This window comes from Protopterus annectens, chromosome 1.part0 (assembly GCF_019279795.1).
Source record: "Protopterus annectens isolate FY-2018-M chromosome 1.part0, PAN1.0, whole genome shotgun sequence".
Classification (NCBI taxonomy): domain Eukaryota; kingdom Metazoa; phylum Chordata; order Ceratodontiformes; family Protopteridae; genus Protopterus; species Protopterus annectens.
The window spans coordinates 123519383-123533970 of record NC_056725.1 but is presented as its reverse complement, the minus strand read 5'-3'; the positions used below and the strand labels follow the sequence as shown (position 1 = coordinate 123533970).

The 14588-nt window shown below is 39.6% G+C and overlaps 1 protein-coding gene across 3 annotated transcripts in view; it reads left to right on the top strand.

Moving 5' to 3' along the window:
- The window catches only part of SYNE1 (spectrin repeat containing nuclear envelope protein 1), a 2173401-nt gene that overhangs the window by 1615004 nt on the left and 543809 nt on the right, over window positions 1-14588 (top strand). For all 3 annotated transcript variants that reach the window (XM_044089035.1, XM_044089189.1, XM_044089105.1), the window contains one exon: window positions 1584-1746. In XM_044089035.1, the coding sequence (XP_043944970.1) occupies window positions 1584-1746 (163 nt within the window). The remainder of the gene's footprint in view (window positions 1-1583; window positions 1747-14588) is intronic.

Sequence of the window (14588 nt, the reverse complement as noted above, 5' to 3'; positions counted from 1 at the left end):
TAAAAAGTGAGGATTTCTTTATTTGCTCTTGTATCTTGTATCTAGTACATTGTTTTTTTTTCCTTTCTTAATCAAGATGTAACTCTGGCACATTGGTGATCCCAACAGGTATGTACATATGCAGTTTTGACCTTTGTTTTTCTTTTTATTTACAGGTGTTTTGTCCCATAATTGCCAGCCTAAGACACTTTCCATACTGGACATGGCCTTTTTATTCCCCCTATCTGAGAATTTCACATGGGGTCAGGAAAAGAGCTGTCCATAGGAGGTTGTCATATGGGCAGCCGTGAGAGTGTTTAGTGTCCTGAATGACATCCGGATGAAGAAGATAATATTAAGCCCTATCTGTAGGCCTTGTGCATGAGGGATGAGCTATCTGCATCACACTGGGGACACAAAATGTCCTGCACATCTACTATAAAGGCTGCCTCTCTGATTGGTAACAAGTGCTCCCCCCATGTTGCCACAAAGTATAGGTAATACCCATACTCCACTGCCAGTGCCATCAAGCTCCTAAGTTGCTAATTGAACTCAGGTCACCTGCATCATAGTTAGGACTTTATCCCGTTATTCCATCAGAACAGGATGGAGTTTTGACCTTTAATGATTATACAGGTTGTATAGATTATGCCTGCTTTGAATTTTACATTATAGATACAACTGAACCACTATGAATTGCTGCATAAGAATCTTTACCCATAATCCTTAGCGTGCTTTGCATTATGAGATATTAGCAGTTATGTTGTTTCTTGGAGACTAGATGTGAAGCAGATGCTAATTAGGAGTGATGCTTTTCCTCAAGCATATGGGTTTGGGATTTCCTTGCTTGTTTTTTTTTTTCTTTCAATATGTCGTTTTCATTAAGAAGACAAATGTGATTTGCTTTGGTGAAATTTTTGGTTTGCTGACAGAAAAAGAAGAAGATGAATACAGCTATAGCTGATAGCAAGTATTTGCTATCTTTTCATTTGTAGACTACAATAAAAGACCCCTTGGTGGTATGCTTCTTGTTAATAGAGTCAGTCTGAACTGGGAATGCCTGTGTTAAAGTATGTTGCATAGGTAATTTGTGTAGCAGTGTGCATTCAGATGTAATAGTTTGTCCATATCCTTTAATGGATGACGGTGGGATAGATAATCACTTCTTCACAGCAGTTGTTTGGTATTTGTTTTCATTGCTCCAGGTTATAATAAAATGACATCTATGGTACTGAATCTGAACAGTTTTGTAATATGATATTCCTTACTTTTTAGCATTTTAGAAGATAAGTGAGCATTAGTCTCAGCACAGATTCATTTAATTTATAGCATGAACATGAATGTCTCTCTCACATCATTAAATTAGCAGTCTTACCCAAGTATTATCTGCTTGCTGAACCACAGAAAAGATCCTTTTGGTTAAATGTATTATTTTATCAGCAGCTATACATGCATGTCCTCTTAATGACATTGAATGAGATGAGTGTGTGCGTATTAACATGTATTTTGTAATTAATTTATTTAAAATTGCCAAGAAGGCACATCACATGGTGCCACTGACAAATGTACCTAGTGCTGATAAAACATATTTTTTTCATTTTCAGGGTGAAGAAACTAAAGGAAACCCTGGTTGCAGTACAGCAGCTGGAGAAAAACATGAGTATCTTAAGGTTGTGGCTTCTCCAGATTGAAACTGAACTAGCCAAACCCATCGTTTATGAGAACTGTGACTCCAGTGAGATTCAGAGGAAAATCAGTGAGCAGCAGGTAAGGTTTCATCAGAGTGACTGGGTACTGATGTATTCTTATGGCATGCACAATGTAACAAAGTTTCTAAACTGAAGTAATTCCTTTGTAGCTTTCCTGACAAGAAGAGCAGACATCTGTGATGTGGAGAAGTAACTTAATTACTGTGCTGTATATTTGGACAGTAGTCTTATCTGACTGGTTGGTGTTTTCCATCATTTATCAAGCACATTGGTCTGCCACTAGATGGAACTCTTGGGAGTTTTTGATTTGGTGTCTGAAATACCCTGTCATAAATTTATATTTTTTCAGTTCTAGTTTAGTACACAGAAGCTTTAAAAGATAAGCAGCACTTCTGGCCCCGCTCAGTGACTAATTAGTGAGTGACAAGGATGAGATTGTGTAACTTACATGACATTTGAGAGTAGCTGTTCCAGTTATAAAAGTCAGAAATATAAAAGTCAGAAATATAACTTTAAAAGTAATGCAATGTTAAAAAAGGAATACAGCCATTTCCATCTCGTATTTACCATTTTAAGCCTACCATTTTAGATCCCTACCTTTTTGTAATGGGGAAGATTTGTCAGTGATCCGTAAAATAAAATTATAACTGAACTATCCTCAGTGATCTGTTGAACAGGAAAGCACTTAGCATAGCCGTAATGTTACACTGAGGTGTTCTCTTCTCCATTGCCTGAAACTCATGGAGTGACACTGACTGAGTTACCCACTTTGCTTACCAAGTCCTTAACAGAAACAAAATTGATATATGTGTTTTTCAGTTGCACCTCCTCTCTGTTCTTACACAATGAGCATATGATTTATTAATATTTGAGGCCAGTGTTTTGAACATACTGTCTGTGCCACTTTACCTCTTGAACTATTGTACTGGCAATGCAAGATTTTATCACGAAAGTAATTTCATTCAGACAACAGATGTGAAACTATGACACAGTAAATGCACAAGTCACCCTCAAGGATAGAATTGTTCAGTAGCAGTGCTATAGTTTGTCCCACTTTTTCATATTAATAATATGACAATATTGAAAGTCTGGGGAAAATTTGTAGCTGCTAACACTTCAATCCCTTATTTAGTTTTGTGAATACAGACACCTGGCTGGCTTTAATAGTTTCTGGTAGTTTATCGCATAACTAAGGAAAGACGGTTTTCTGTGGGATATTATCTTGAAAGATTAACAGTCACAAAAAGAAATGTCATTGTTTCTGTAAAGGTCTGCTCTTGATTTGGCAAAATAAAGAAGGAAGTATACATATTTCTGTTAACAAAATTACTTAAACTATAAAATGTATAAAATCAGGTACCAGTTTGAAAAATAAACACACAAATAATACATTGCAGACATACATGGCATAGATGTGATTACAGAGATGTCAGGGGTTATGCAGCAATCGTGTGTCTTGCCTTAGAAGTCCCTTGGGCACTTATAATTCTAAAAACAGTTCTTAATATAACATTGCATTTTGACTGTGTGTGTTACACTTCAAATACAAAAAAAGGCAACTGCATTAGATGAGTACTTCCATCTTCATCAAGACTTTCTCAGATCATTCTAACAGAAAAACAAAACTCAGCAACTATTTCTACAGGGAATGATAAAAACTGGAGAGTTCACCAATGAGATTCAAGTATTTTGAATTCAAAGTAGAAACAAAGTGAACCTCATGAGAGTATATAAGTAGAATACGATTCCTCCTGTGTGTGTGTGTGTGTGTGTGTGTGTGTGTGTGTGTGTGTGTGTGTGTGTGTGTGTGTGTGTGTGTGTGTGTGTGTGTGGGTGTGTTAGCATTGGTTTTAACTTACCTCTCAAATCTGGACAAACCTTAAAATAATGTGGGGACAAAAGCCCAAAAATAGGGGCAGATTATAAATATTGCTCTGATAAACTTAGAAATTTTGTGGAATAACAAGATTTGTGTTAGCATATGTTTTTGAATAATATTAAAGTCTGAAACTCAAATTTATGCCATTATTTATAAACTTCAGTCCTCAGTGTGATTTACCAGAAAAAACACAATTTTTCTGAGGAGCAGACCAAAAATGTGAGGCAAACATTTAGACATTCTGCAAAAATTGTGGTCAGTTGAGATACATGCAGGTTAGTAAATTTTCTCAGGCTTAAACCTTGTATCTTGGTTACAAGAAACAAGAGCCTGAATCCTCTACACCAACTACCAAATTAGTGAAAAAAATTGGAAGGAATTGTAAGCTTCAGTGCATTTTCAAGAAATTTTGAGCATCAAGGAGAAAAGACTTTACTGCTGCTCATGCTAAGCCTGTTTTCAATGCGCATTTGTTTCTTTATCAAAGGATCATAACATAACAGGTAGCATACTGACGTTTGATGCAGAAAGCTGTGGGTTCTCCCACAGCATATAGATAGATTGTTGATAATGTGTTGTACTTTGAGGGGGACAGTGGTGGTGCTACAGTCCTGAGTGGGTTCTCCCACAGCATATAGATAGATTGTTGATAATGTGTTGTACTTTGAGGGGGACAGTGGTGGTGCTACAGTCCTGAGTGTGTCCTCCTTTGTGTTTGATGATTAGTAACTATGAACCTGTTGTTGGTTTGCCATCCATTCCCTATTACAATATTACCTGCTTACCATTTTTTTAAATGTAATACAGGCAATTAATTCTTCAAGGGCAGCAGGCACTGAATTTGTAGATGAAACACTGAAATGTAAAGTTGTTTGCTAGTAGCAGCCTCTTCATTAGGTACAGCTCTATTTAATATGTAGTTGTTCAGATGACTTTTACTTCTGAAGAGATTGCGTATTTTGACTGGTATTGATGGATTGTAATCACAGAGGGTTGAGTGGCCTTTTATGGTAGAAATGTTCTGAAATGGACGGTTTTGTCCTTACTGTGTCATATGTTTTGTTTCATTGCACACTCTAACAAGTGGTGCTGTATGTAATATACAAGGAATATAATTTAGTACAATCAGGAAGGTGAATCAAAGAACACGTGTATGTATGCATGGCCCAAAAACTGTGAGCAAGGGTCCTATTATTTGAAAACAGCCTAAAGGTAAACTTTATCTGCCACAAACCAGATGCATTTTCTTTCAATGTGGGTTTCAATGCCATTTCAATGAATGTGAGTTTCAAGGGCAAAGACGTTTACTGTTAATGCTATTTTCACTGACACTGTATTGCTTTGTTTAGGAAGTGAAAAGTTTTAAGTTAAATCCAAATATCTGTAATCATTATAGAAATAAAAAAGAAAATAGTGTGTACACTGAGAGGTTTGAACAGTGTTTATGGAAACTGAGGAGAAATAGCCAAGTAATGGGACACTGCAATGGCTATGCATATCTGTGTTCGGGGGCAGATCCATTGCCCTGCCTGGGGTCCCATTTGTCCGTGATCCACCTCTGAAGTAAACACTTTGTTTCTTCCTTTTGCATGCATCTTTGTGTCCGTGCATGAAAACGTAGCACTGGATTGGAGGAAGCTCAGAAGAAACTGTAGACAAGACCAGAGAGAAACGTGGTTAATTAAAAAATTAACAGCAGCCTTCTAGTTGTAAGGTAGTACAATGCAGTACTAAGGTTTTTTTTTTTAATTGAACCTGACAAACTGCATTAATTACAGCAAGTGAATCAGCCAGGGCATTGTTGACTACCCGACTGAAGGTAAGCATTTTTTTAATGTGAATATAACCAGATTTTCTTTCTTATTTTTTGAGAAGGGGAGGGTGGATGGTGGCTGTGCAAGTGTGTGTATGCGCGCGTGTGTGTGTGTGTGTGTGTGTGTGTGTGTGTGTGTGTGTGTGTGTGTGTGTGTGTGTGTGTGTGTGTGTGTGTGTGTGTGTGTGTGTGTGTGTGTGTGTGTGTGTGTGTGTATGTGTGTCGGTGTTTTTGCATTTGTTCAAATATTTTAAAGTTTGGCTACATTTGCTTAAATATTTTGAAATTGGATATTTATGTTCTTTTTTTACAATTATACTCTTGCCTGTTTCTGTTTTGGTGGAGTGGGGAGTAGCTAGCTGGGCTGTGGGTTAAAGTAATGTGCCCTTTCATTTGCTCAGCTTAAAATTTACCATTAAGGCTAGTAAGTGAATATTTATGTTAATAAATGGAAATATTTTTATCCTTTTTTTTGTAGGGAGGGTTGGCCAGCTGTGCTGTGATTGAATGTAACTTTTCCTTTTTATTTGATCAGTTTAAATTCCACCCTTAAGGTGCATTTGTGTCAAGAAATATGAATATTTATACTTTATTTGGGATGGGTTGGCAGTAAATTTGTCCTTGTCATATTATTTCATTTGTATGAAATACATTTTTTTTGGTGGGGGTGACTAGCTGTGCTATAGGAACTTATTCTCTTCATTTGCTCAGCTTAAAAGGGCTGGCTAGTGTGCATTTGTGGAAAATAAATTGGAATATTTATGCTCTTCTTTCTTGGGAGAGGTCTGGCTAGCTGTGATGTTGATAAAATAACTGGTGCTCAGTTTAAAGTCAGACATTAACAGCTAGTATGAAATAAATTGGAATATTGTATGAAAACCATTTGAAACTGCCCCCAGTTTTACAGAATGTTTTTGTATTTGCTTAATACGTTTAGTCTGCAAGTTGCTCTCATATTGTTTGCCTAGCTTATAGTCCGCCTTTACATGAACAGTGTGCATTTGCATGAAATATGTCCCAGTCTTTACTCTCTCTTTCTGTGGGTGTTGTATTTGTAAAACCAAGTTGAAACTGTTCTTGACTTTGCAGAATGTTCCTTGCTTCATCCTGATCTGTTCCTAAAGGAATTTGGGGTCAGTGGACCACATAAGTTACCAAATCCTGACCTACTGGGTCAGCTGTTAGGGGTGTCTTGTCAATGTCGTTCTCAACGGGGACGATAATGCATTTTTGACATTTAGCTTTAGTCCATGATTCTGGCACAAGTTATTTGTTTGGGACAAGCCTTCCGGTAGGATGGCTGAGTCTTTTGGGGATTTGATCACTTACTTGCCATTATTTTATTTTATTTCATGATTGTTACTGAAAACAATTGTCATAGTGGAGGAGGTGTTAGAAAAAATCTCCAGGGGGGGATGACAAAAATTTCTGCTCTGGGGTGTCATATGCTTGCTACACCATTGCTGGCATGAATGAAGGTTCAGGATAAAGAAAGATGTATGAAAAATGCCAAATGGTAAGTCACCACCAAATTCACATTTACATTATTTATTTATTTGCTACATTTGTTGACTGGGTATGTTCGACTGGGCCAGGGGCCCATTTTCAGTGGAGACCCAGGGAGAAAAGCTCCACAGCAATATTACATCCATGACAATGCCCTTAAAAAACACAGCCTACATTGCACAAGGACTCTGCTGGCTGTTACCTACAAATGTGTCTGATTTGACAAAAAATGCTCATTTATAGAGGATGGAAATGTATTCCATGGACAACTTCTAATGCAACAATTAAAAGAACATTACAACATTATAGTATATATGGCATTTCAGATAGTGTAGTGTTACTTCATTGTTTATGCTTCATCTATCCTCCAATTAACAGAACGTTACAACATTATAGTATACATGGCATTTCAGATAGTGTAGTGTTACTAGATTGTTTATGCTTCATCTATCCTCTATTAGAGAAGGCTGTGCAGAAGGAATAAATGGGTAAAATGAAAGGTGAGAATGTGGAAATTGTTCTTATTTAATTATGGAATTGCTCCTCATATGACTTCATGTTTATCTGCAGCAGGAATGCTTATGTCAAGAAGAGTGATTTACATTTGACTTGACTTTTTTTCATATTTGAAAAAAAAATCTAGAGAAAACATGGGGATCAGAGACAGATTTTTTTATAAACAGGTAAAGCTGAGACGTTTTGCACTTGGAGATGATTTAATGTGATAATCCAGAATTGTGGTCTGAGCTGATTTTATACTATGGTCATTGGTCATACTGCAACTGTGAACAGACTTGTCAATCAAATGAGAATAAGCCCAAAAGACTGAAACAATCTCTGGTCATGGAAAATGGATAGAAAAGTCCAGGAAGATTACAGAGTTTTGGCATAATGGTTATGGCCTTTACTTGACAAATACAAGGTGTGTGGGGGGTTGATTCTAACCTCTAGTTACTGACTAGTCTATAGTCAGCAGACTGATACCTTACTATATAATATCTGCACCTTATGTAACATGGAAACTATTTACTACTAAGTATCAGTTCAGAAAAGTAAGACTTTGATGACCTGTGAAAGCCAGTCAAAATGGCACCCTCCCTAAGCCAGCATGATAGCAAGTTGCACTGGTGAGGGGCCTGATAAGCAAGAGCCCAATAGCCAAGTGTATCCAACTGCACCTGCTGCTCAACAGTTAGCCTAAATGAGGCAGATCACAAACCAGAGAAGGGCAGTGTGACACAATAAGCTGGCATGGACAAGTACACAAACACTAAGATTTTACAAATGATTTGCTAATGAAAGAGGAGCCATTGAGGTTACACAGGACAGGAAAAATGTGTTGGTAACGAGATATACCACTTAAAAGTTTTGCAGGCAGCCCCAGTGTCAGGCAGTCCAAAGTAAAATGCAAAGCAAGAGTAGGCCAATGCATTAAATAATACTGAGAAATCAGCTTGAAGAATAAGATGTTTGATCAAGGAGATGTTTCTTAGAAATTAGTACTTTACAAAGGTAGAGACTTTTATTCCCAGAGTGTAAACTGATTGTCTAGGATAACACCAAAATTATGCCCCCAATAGATGAGCTCATACTTATTTCCACTATAAAACGTGCAGTTAAGAAGCAGAGAGAAAGAAGAAACCTCAGTAATGTGAGCGACCATGAATTCAGTTTTGTTGGTGTTATGTTTTAACCCCTTGCATACAAGACATTACTAAGTGGCTTCCATGTCTTCAGCCAGGGTAAATACAGTTGTCATGCCATCCTTTTGGAATGAGAGGTAATGTTTAGTTTCATCAGCCATTGGCATAACAATGGTATATTAAGCCCTTCTTTCTCCAGTCAAATCTTTGAAAGGAAACAAACACCACAAAGAGGCAAGGGCAAAAGACTGAGCCCTATTATATGCCACACTCCAGAACAAATAATGCTGAGGTGTTCGATACGAAGTAAACAGTCAAGAACCATAGTGAAAAAGCCACAGTAGTATCTTAAAAGCTCAGTTAGAATGCCATGGTCCATTGTGTCAAAGGATGCTGAAAGATCCATCAGAAACTAAACCAGATAGTTCCGCCACATAACGCAAGCACTCAGGTCTCTCAACAGCAGGTACAAATACGACTCAGTCATTGTCCACGCTGGTGTAAACGACCTGAGACGTACCTCCTTGGACTACATGAAAAGAGACATTGAGGAGCTCTCTGATTATGTAGCCCAGGCAGGTATGACCCTGACCTTGAGCAGTATCCTACCTTCACCAAGAATGATGCCACAATACAGAGATAAGATGATCAGCTTTAACAATTGGCTTAAACTCTGGTGTCATTCAAAGGGGATCCAATGTCTGTCTGCCTGGGATGACATGCTGGACAAGCCACGCTGCTTCGCAAGGGACGGCTTGCACCTGTCACCCCTGGGTTCCGGATATTGGCAAAGGCTCTTGCCACCCCCATAGTGCCTTTTTTAGGCAAGGCTCAAATTCTAAACCTACCACCCTAGAACACAAAAAAGGAAAAAAAATAAGGGTAATGCTGCTCAATGCCAGAAGTCTAAATCTCAAAATGCACGCACTCGAGGCCCTTCTCAGTATGGAGAACATCGAAGTCTGTGCAGTGACAGAAACCTGGTTCAAGGCTCCTGAGAGCACCCCAGCACTGTCAGGTTTTACCTCTTATCATGCGTTCCGGCCCCAAAATCCGGACAATACCAAGAAAGGAGGGGGGGTATCCATATTCATCAAAGACACCCACACCTCAAGACTGGTGGCAACGCACGATGCATCGGAGACCATCCAGGTGCAATTAACCATAGGCAAGACTGCTATGCAAATTGTAGCATGTTACAGGCCACCCTCACAAACTCAGGAACCTCACGTGGCCTTCCTGAAAACACTAGAGGGGATAAATGTATCACCAAACACCATCATACTAGGTGACTTCAATTACCCTAATATAGACTGGGAACACTACTCAAGCCCAAACACCCTAGCCCAAAAGTTCCTGGAATTCATAAACTCAAATGCCATGGAACAACTAGTCACCATCCCACAAGAGGAGAAAACATACTTGATCTCATCATCACGAACATGGGAGCACAATGTTCAACACCGAAGTATACCCCTCACTGGTGTGATCAGATCACAAACTAATCTCGCTGGAGGTCCTCTTCCCACCCCACCTGAAATAAAAAGACCACAGTAAAGAACTTCTCAAAGCCGACTTCACACTTCTAAAGACTAGTGTGGTCTCCTTTAAGGCCCCGAGCGGGAAAACACTACTCAAGCCGTTGAATCACTTACAAATGACTTCTACCAGCACCTGCAGGACTGCATGGATAAGGCAATCCCAAGCAAAACAAAGACTCTTTGTACCAAAGGCAAGCGTCCAGTCTGGTGGACCTCAGCCATAAACAAACTCTACAACAAAAGGAGGAAGCTACTACAAGATAGAGCAAAATCCTTAAAAGGTAAGACACCCTTGATCACTATAAGTAAAAAACTAAGAGCTGTCATAAAATCATCCAAAGCAAATTTTGAGAGAAAAATAGCTAAAGACTCAAAAGACAATCATAAGGCCTTCTTTTGCTATGTTAGAAACCTGGGAGGAAACTCCCAGATATGCTCAGAACTAGTTCAAAATGATGTGAAGATTACTGATCCTACAGACATTGCCAACATACTGGCTGACAGGTTCAGTGCAAACTCCCCAAAGGAGAGATATCTATACCAGCGATTGCAGCCCCAAACATCTCCAACGCCCAAGTGAGAACTGCTCTCTCCAAAGCAAAAAACACAGCATCCATGGGACCTGATGGTGTCCCCGGCTGTGTGCTCCACGAACTCAACGAGGAATTAAACCCACAGCTAGGACAGCTGTTTAATCATAGTCTTACCTCTGGATACGTACCCAGGGAGTGGCGCACTGCAACTGTGGTCCCACTTCACAAAGGCGGTGCCTCCACCGACCCTGGAAATTACCGGCCCATTAGCTTGACAAGCCTTATCTGCAAAGCCATGGAGAGGATCATAATGGACCTCATAAATAAAGACATAGGAAATTTGCAGACTTTGGATCCATCCCAGTTTGGCTTTGTCAAAGGCAGATCATGCCTTCTAAACTTGGTTGACTTTTTCGAAACAGTCACCAAAGCCATTGATGAGGAAAGGCAGTCCCATACAGCCTACCTCGATCTGGCGAAGGCCTTGATACAATACCCCACTCGGGTATCATTGAAAAACTCATCAGCTTAAATGTTAACCCATACATCACAAGATGGGTTGCAAACTGGCTGAGTGACAGAACCCACAGGGTCAGAGTTGCTGGCGCCATGTCAGACTCAAAGCCTGTCACAAGTGGTGTACCACAGGGCTCAGTCCTGGGCCCACTCTTGTTTGGCATCTACTTTTCCAGTACAAGCAAACACAGGAGGGTTATGGCTGACAAAGTTTGCAGATGACTGCAAACTGGGCCATAGTAGAAAACACATCTGACACAGATATCCTTCAGAAGGGTCTCACAGAAACAGATAACTGGTGCCAGAGCCATGGCCTAAAGTTAAATGCCAAAAAATGCATAGTCATACCCTTCGGGAAAAACAAGGTTACCCCTAGCTACCAAATAGGTGGCAATCCACTGAGCACAGAAGAAGTTATCAGGGACCTGGGGACCCAGGTTGATAGTAGTCTGTCATTTGACACCCATGTAGCTAAAGTAGTTAGGAAGACCTTCTACATTGCCCACCTTATCATGAAGGTATTCTCATCTAGATCAAGGGAGGTCATAGTCTCCCTATACTCATCACTCATCAGACCAATGATTGAGTACAATGCCCCATTCGGAATGTATCTGACCCGACACTTGCAGCAGCTGGAGAGGCCACAAAAGTTCCTCACCAAAAGGATAAAGGGTCTCAAACATCTGTCCTATGCTGCCCGACTGAAAGAACTCCAGCTCTATTCAGTCGCTACCGCTTGCTCAGAGGTGACCTTTGCCTAACATACAAGGCCATGTCAAACCCAGATTTGATGAATATGCTTCACCTCAAAAACTCTAGATCCGTCAGAGCCACAAGGGCGGGAGACTTAAACCTCGACACGGCTATTAATAGGACGTGCTGGAGGGATAGATTCATCACCCAAAGACTCCTATGCTGTGGAATAAAATCCCGGTATATGTGAGGCAGAGCACCTCGCTGGCCTTGTTCAAGAGAAATCTTGACCAATGGATGGGAGATCACAGATATACCCCAGGGATTACCTCAGTGTCACTGCTCAACAGAGGCACAGCAAAATAATGGGTATAGTTCCCCATACTAAAGGGGTGGCGTAAGCCACAAAACTATGGGCTAGGCTTGTAAATGCCCTCGGGCAGATAGCCTAGTATGAACCTATGAACCTATGAACCTAAGATAACATCCTGCCATAAGGAAATCATTAATTACCCCAGTAAGGGCAGTCTTGGTGCTGTGGCACAATAGAAACTTCAGACTGCAGACGACCATGGGGCAGTTTACTATGAGATGAGTCTCTACCTACACCTTAACAACATTTTCAATAACCATACCAGGAAAAGGGAGGTTAGAGATGGGGTACTACTTATCAAAAACCTAGGATCAAGGGATGGTTCCTTGAGGAAAGGGCTGACTAGAGTTAATAACAATTTTAAATTCTAAGACTCATAAGTACAAGTACTTAGGGTAAATTTGTGAAAATGGGGCTTCTATATACTAAGTCTGAGATAACTGTATAGTGGAACACTCCCATTTTTCAGAGGTATAGTGATCTTGAAGTTAGTATATGTCTATGTATATGCATACACACACACACACACACACACACACACATATAGATAAAGGGTATTGTAGTGTAGGGGGTGCAAAGGGTTTGCTTAGCTGCAAAAAAAAAAAAAAAAAAAAAAAAAAAAAAAAAACTTTAAATGAGAACAGAGCTTGATGACATTTGCTCTCCTTTTTATTTTGCTGGGTTTTTTTCTTAATATTTGGACATAAAATCGTGAATCTCAGAATTACAATAGAGAGCTCTGTTTCCTGTTTTAAGGCAGTTGGAAATGCTTCATTCCCTAAAACAAAAGTCAAACTCCTGAAAGTAATTGGCACTAGGGAATCTGTACTGTCCTGGAAGAACAAAGATCTACAAACTGTGCATGCTTGAGATCACAGTAAGGAACTCATTTTAACTGGAAATTTCAAACACCATCCAAGACAGACTTGAAAATTTCCCCACAACAGGTACATTCCTCACAAAAGATACTATGCTTGCAAGCTTATCAACAAAAAAAACTGAGCAGTCTGTTTACAGGCAGAGGAAAAAAGTCCTTAAGATGAGGTGAGAGAGTCCAGTTTGCCACTGCAAAAATGTCACTAGATAAATACTCAGCTTTTTTCTTTATGAGAGGTCTTATTGTGGTATATTCCATAATGTTTTTCCAGGTTACGCTTGTTGCTCTGTAAGCCTGAAGACCATCATTGATTCTTCTCCTTCCCAGTGGAGTATTTGGAGCTCTGGGTCAAATTAAAGGTCAAGCACTTTGAAGAATACTGGACATACAGGATAAGTAGCTATCAAATCAAGTGCTTGGAATAGTGAGTTGTGTTAGTCATTAACCAAGGCTATAAGGAGAACTTGCATCATCCTTCTTAAGTAACTGTGGGAGCACAGAAGAAAAGATGTCTGCAGTAATACGTTTACTTGACCAGGCCTCCCCAGTTCAAGGTCGGAGGGAGAAGGATCAAGTCACAAGACTGTCCAGCTCTATGTGTTGCAGAAATAATGACCTGAGCAAACCCAAATCCTTTCTGTCAGGATCCATCAAGTAATTGGCTAAAGTATCATAGAATTATTGATTCCCTGAAAGCCAGATTTCATGCTGCATTCATTATGTCTGAACAGCAGTCAGTTCTGGCCTTTCATCGTACCATGTTGGAAGATGTTCTGCAAGATAAAATCTTACCTTTTCTCTCTAGCATTTTTCCATCTGTTCTTCTCTAACACAGAATACAGGAAGGGCCCACACGTTTCCATTGTTTTATAATTTCTTGTAGTAAGGATCCCTATGACAAGAGAAGTGGAATTAATGAAATAAGATGTGGAAGTGAAATTCCTATTTATGTACTTGATGATATTAAATAAAATGTGTGTCCCTACACTTCTTGGCAGTTGCTCAATTTTATGGTATCCTTCATATATGTTTTCCCAAAGTAATTTCCCAGTTATAAAGATGGTTAGCAGTGACTGTCACTGATGTTGAAAACGTGGATCTGTAACATTTCCCAGAATGCTGTTCCCCAGAAGTACACTTTCCATAAGTTTTCCATTTGTGAAAAGTAGCTTTTGCTCCCTTTGTGAAAAAAACCTGGACCACAGTTGTGGCAGACTTTGTCTACCTTCCCACATTTGCTTATATAAGCAACTCTGAGATCACCAAGTTGTAAGGGAAAAAACACATTTCTAGGAAATGCAATTTTGGGGAATGTACACTTTAGGAAATCACATTCTGACAAGTGTATATGTTGTTTCTTAAGGAAATGACAATGTGTGTGTGTGTGTGTGTGTGTGTGTGTGTGTGTGTGTGTGTGTGTGTGTGTGTGTGTGTGTGTGTATCAGTAGTTGTGGTTGGGGAGGGGCTTGCAAATGAGCCAGGGAATATTTAATTGTCAGATCGGGGATACTATCTGCTACCTATTA